The sequence below is a fragment of the Sinocyclocheilus anshuiensis genome, unplaced genomic scaffold, assembly GCF_001515605.1.
Source record: "Sinocyclocheilus anshuiensis isolate Anshui unplaced genomic scaffold, SAMN03320099.WGS_v1.1 scaffold641, whole genome shotgun sequence".
Taxonomy (NCBI): domain Eukaryota; kingdom Metazoa; phylum Chordata; class Actinopteri; order Cypriniformes; family Cyprinidae; genus Sinocyclocheilus; species Sinocyclocheilus anshuiensis.
In genome coordinates, this window is record NW_015536503.1 from 964,595 (window position 1) to 969,703 (window position 5,109).

Sequence of the window (5,109 nt, forward strand, 5' to 3'; positions counted from 1 at the left end):
AAAAAAAGAAACTGCTTGTCTGCCACTTGTTGATTTGTTCTTTTTGCTCGAGAGGAAATAGGAATCGCTAACCTCATTCAGCATTTCTTAAATTTCTCCCTACTCGTTGCAGGTCTAATTGTCATGACATAGGTACATAGTCATTGATTGTGATGTCATGATGTTATTATGACATCACTATTAACAGTGGATTTCCTGGTTGTTTAAACAGGCAAAGAAATTAGTTTCTAAGCCTTGGTGTTGATATATATTCGAATATTGCTTCAAATGTCGAATGACACTTTCACTATCTTCCCTTTGACTGTGTCTGCTTTCATTTGAATCTGAACCTCTTATTCCTTGTTCAAACAGACACAAAACCCCACAGATCACTCATGCTCTGTTCTAGGCTATTTTAGTTCATTAATTATGAAGACTAGAGCAAGAGAGAAAGCCATTGATACAGAGCACATGCGTTAAGCAGGAAGCCATCCGAGCAATCCATCAAAATGACTCAACCACTCGAATCAATAATTGCCACCAGGTTGCCACAGAGAGAAACACAGCGGTGATCTTTCATATTCTTAGCACATTAAAATTGTGTGTGAATGTTGAAGATGTTTTAGAGCAGTGGTTAGACATTAGAAATGTCATGTCTGCCTTATTTTATTATGCCTGTAATGCATCTAGTGAGAGGAGCCTTACTAAACTCATACAGGCAAGGACAGAAGTGTGTGGATTTGTGTGATTAAGTCATTATCGGGTCCGCAATGCTGTTTAAATGAAGCGACTGACTCAAGCACTTCTGTTAGCATTATACCGTGCAACTATAATTCAACTATAATTCATTTAGACATTACTGCAAGAGAATCTGATGTTCTTTGCACAAAATATGTCAGAGCAACACTATTTCATGCCTTTGTTTCTGTGTATTTTTAGTATGTATTTTGTGTGTAGCTTTTAATAACATTTGAGGTGTTCATGTACATGCTTGTAAATTTCAGTTAACTGCTTATACAAGTCCTTCATCCTGAGGAACCTCTCACAGCCCTGGACTACTGGATTCAAAGTGAAGTTTGCCAATGGTAATGTCAAAGTGAAAATAAATGAATATAACAAAAACAAGATCATCTGTATATTTCACAAGTGAGTTTAATTTCATTTAACGTTAGAACTTTATTCATATGTTTCACTTGATGAATGTGCTGTCAACAATTCAGGGAAAACATCTGATAACACAGATACTAACAAAAATAATAGATTATTTTTGAAGAATACATTATATACATGTATTCAATACTTAGATGTAATATCATTTTTACATGATATAAAATGTGTGCGCATGTGTGTGTACTGTATTCCCTGCCTACATTATGAAGACCAAATGTCCCCACAAATAAATTAATACCAGTAAATTTTGACCTTGTGGGGATTTTTTTTTTTTTTTGGTCCCTATGAAGAAACAAGCTTATAAATCATTGGTGTAGAAGGATAGACTATACAGACTGTACAGTAGAAAAATCATTACACCTATGGGATGTCCCCATAATGATAGAAATGCCGGTGTGTGTGTGTATACAGTATGTATAATTGTGTAATACAAAGTATAATAGCTTATGTATTACAAAAGGTTTGAAGGTATTTATTTATTATACATGCATTTATTAACATGCTTTAAAAGAACTTGAGTCAGATTTTAGCTTAGCTTCGCTGATAACTGAATCGTAGCGTACCAGTCATGCGCTTGTGCACAACGCCTGGCGCTACTTTAGTTTATGTACTGTTGGTAACCAGGCAACCGATGCGCGTGCAACTCGAGGTTATTTAAGCTTCTCGCAGAAAGTCCGCCTTTACTAGCGTCTATTTAGGAAAAAAAAGTTTTCGTAATTAATGGAGTCAAATAATTAATCTTTGGCGTATGTTTTAAGCTGGACATGTCAGATTCCTCCTTTTCTCCAGCAATAAGCGCTGCTCTCTGGAGACTGGAGACCATAGAAACAGCAGCAGAAGAGAGGCACAGTCAATACACACAATAACAATGGAGGTAACAGCACTCAAACATGACTATTTACTCATTTATGATATAGTTTCCTTAGATACTTGACTCATTGTAGCCAACATTTCCTTTATTCTTTTGCATGAAATGGAGAATGATGGTGAATTAACGGAGGACCAGGTGTATAAATGCCTGTCCAACCTGGGACAGTCGGCTACAGGACTCCAGCACACTTACCTATGCCTCTCTGTGCAAGTGAGTGATCCACACACACATTGATTTTTTTTTTTGTTATTGTGGGATTTTCATTGACTTGCATTGTTTTTATATTGATTTAATATTTGTTTAATATTTATTTGTTTAGATTTGGAGAAATGTAGCATTACATCACTTGCTAACCAATGGATCCTCTGCAGTGAATGGGTGCCGTCAGAATGAGAGTCCAAACAGCAGATAAAAAGCTGATAATAATGGATTTGTTTATTTCAGACACTTTCACTTCACAAGCCGTTTATTAATGGACTGGAGTCATGTGGATTACTTGTGGATTATTGTGATGTTTTTATCAGCTGTTTGGACTCTCATTCTGACGGCACCCATTCACTGCAGAGGATCCTTTGGTGAGCAAGTGATGTAATACTATTATTACATTTGTGATAACAGTAGAGCAACATTTTGAATAGTAGCTGAATTCAAATGATAAAATTACAGATTGCATTTTTTTATTATTATTCCCCTTTTCCTCTCACATGCCTGATAATAATAAAAAAAAATATGAATTTATATTTTATTGATTTTTATTGAACAATTGAGAAGTTATTGATAGTTTTTTTATGCATAAAGCGCATACAGTCACTAGCTGTTTTGATTGTTTAACGGGTTAAGACATTATTTAGTATGTTTATTAAGCTGATTTCTATCGGCTGGTCCCCACAATGTGAGTGGATTTACTGGCCTTGTGGGAACATTTGCTCCCCACAGTGTGATCCACAAACACACACACACACACACACACACTGAGACTGTTACATCACTATGCAACAATTGATATTTTCCATATAAAATTTCCCAGGCTTATGCGACAGAGCTCCAGGGTAGAATATCAATATATTTTTCCGGAACCACGGATATTTTTCCAGATATTGTTTAGTTGCATGACTTCGCTGGAGAGAGGGAGAGACAAAAGTGGCCTCCAAATTAGTTTACATCCTTTTTCTAATGTGTCATACTCTCCTCTAGTTTCAGGGTTTTACCGGATTACATTTTATTTTCACCTTAACTGAATTTCTGATTGTGTTTGGCCACAGGGGCAAGACTTGAAAAATGTCTCCATTTTATGCAATTACATCTATCTACAAAAGCTCGAGCTTCCCTACAATAAAATCAAAGGTAGGTTTACACCAGTTTAATGTTTGTGTTACAAGAAAACTATACGGTGAAATGAAATTTGCTGTCATGTTTCGGACCCCGTCATATTTGTCTTCCACTAATGTAGATATTTGCTCTAATATCCTCGTTGAAAATGTTTGCCGGATTTTTTTTTTTTCATCCGTGCCCTTCATGGTTGCTTGGTAGCGGGATAAATAATCTCAGCTGTGTGGATGCTTGTCATCCATCTTTCTCTTGCTCTTTCCGCCTAATTTTTTGTGACTGGTAGATCTATCCTGCGTGAGTCACATGCCACACCTCATCATACTGGATGCTTCCCACAACCAACTCACCGATTTCTTTGGATTCCAGCCGCCAAAAAATCTCAAGGTGCTTCAATTTACTACAGAGGGGATAATGTGATGTCATGTGAGGTTCAGCTTTCTTATGCAAGAGTGAATGAAGAGTAACTTCACTGGGTCTCGGAGATGTTTTACTGTTAATTAAAGTTAGATGTTTTAAATTTTTTACTTAAATACAGATTTTTTCCTCATTTAAGGAGGGTTATTGTAATTTAAATGGTTCAAAAATTTCTTCATGTCATTTTTAGGTTTTTGGGCTTTTACTGATGTTTATATACTGTCCTTTTCTTTTTTTTTAAAGGAGGTCAATTTCTCACATAACCAGATGTCAGTAATGAAGGATCTTTCTGCATATTCCACTTTGACCAAACTGATTCTTGACTGTATCCTTTTGAAGATTACAAAGCACATCTTTCGCAATTAATTTTACTTCATTATTGTATTTCCAAGTAAAACAGGCTATTCAGAGTGAAAATAATATAGGGCAGGGCTGTCTCTGTGTTCCATTTAACTCAGAAGTCGGATGGGAATGACGTCACACCCGAGTTGACTGCATTCTTGTACACAAGTCGGAAAACCAAGATGGATGCCTCCATTGTTAGCAATACTGGTTGATAAAAACACAGATAAAGCTGGATAATACCAACAGGTTTATTGAGACACAGACAAACAGAAGTGTTAATTAACCATATATTACTACTGGTTCACTTAAGTTGATGCTTGGGTTGTTGTGGTTCCTCTGAGATTCTGAGTCACAATTCAGACTTAAGGAGGCATTTCAGTTAATAGTTCCTACTGGGAACTCAGAATTTCAGACTTCCGTGTACAAATGGAACGCACCATTGCTTTTGGGAATCAATTAGAGTAGGATAAGTGGGTGTCACATACCAAAATGAAGCTAGCTGGATGAAAAATAGGAACTCGTGACGTCAGCCGAAAATAAAATTACCAGAATTTTAAATAGCATGCACTGATAAACAGTGTTGGGGAGTAACTAGTTACATGTAACGGCGTTACGTAATTTAATTACAAAATAAATGTAACTGTAATCAGTTACAGTTACTACGAAAAAATGTGTAATTTAATTACAGTTACTTATGAAAATGTTAACGATTACAAAGGGGGTTACATTTGAATATTTACACGCGTCCACATTCAGATTTAATTGATTTCTTTCCCAAATTGCACTGACTACTCTAAAATATGAGACATACGGCCGCGATGCGGAAAACACGGAGTGGTTTGTAGAATCCAGTCATAAAAACGGAACTCCTATTACGCGGAATGTCAAGGAATATGCCACATTTTGGACGAATAAATCAAAAGTAGGTCAGTACACTTGAATCAAAACGCAATATGGACTATAGTGTCTGTGAATATTAAGCCGCAAAAAGACAAATGAAT

At 36.2% G+C, this 5,109-nt stretch overlaps 1 protein-coding gene across 1 annotated transcript in view; it reads left to right on the forward strand.

Moving 5' to 3' along the window:
- The first annotated feature begins 2,122 nt into the window (after positions 1-2,122).
- lrguk (leucine-rich repeats and guanylate kinase domain containing) overlaps positions 2,123-5,109 on the forward strand; it is a 16,585-nt gene continuing 13,598 nt past the window's right edge. Inside the window, exons 1-4 of the mRNA XM_016489273.1 lie at positions 2,123-2,230; positions 3,283-3,364; positions 3,633-3,733; positions 4,007-4,088. Of these exons, the coding sequence (XP_016344759.1) occupies positions 2,123-2,230; positions 3,283-3,364; positions 3,633-3,733; positions 4,007-4,088 (373 nt within the window). The remainder of the gene's footprint in view (positions 2,231-3,282; positions 3,365-3,632; positions 3,734-4,006; positions 4,089-5,109) is intronic.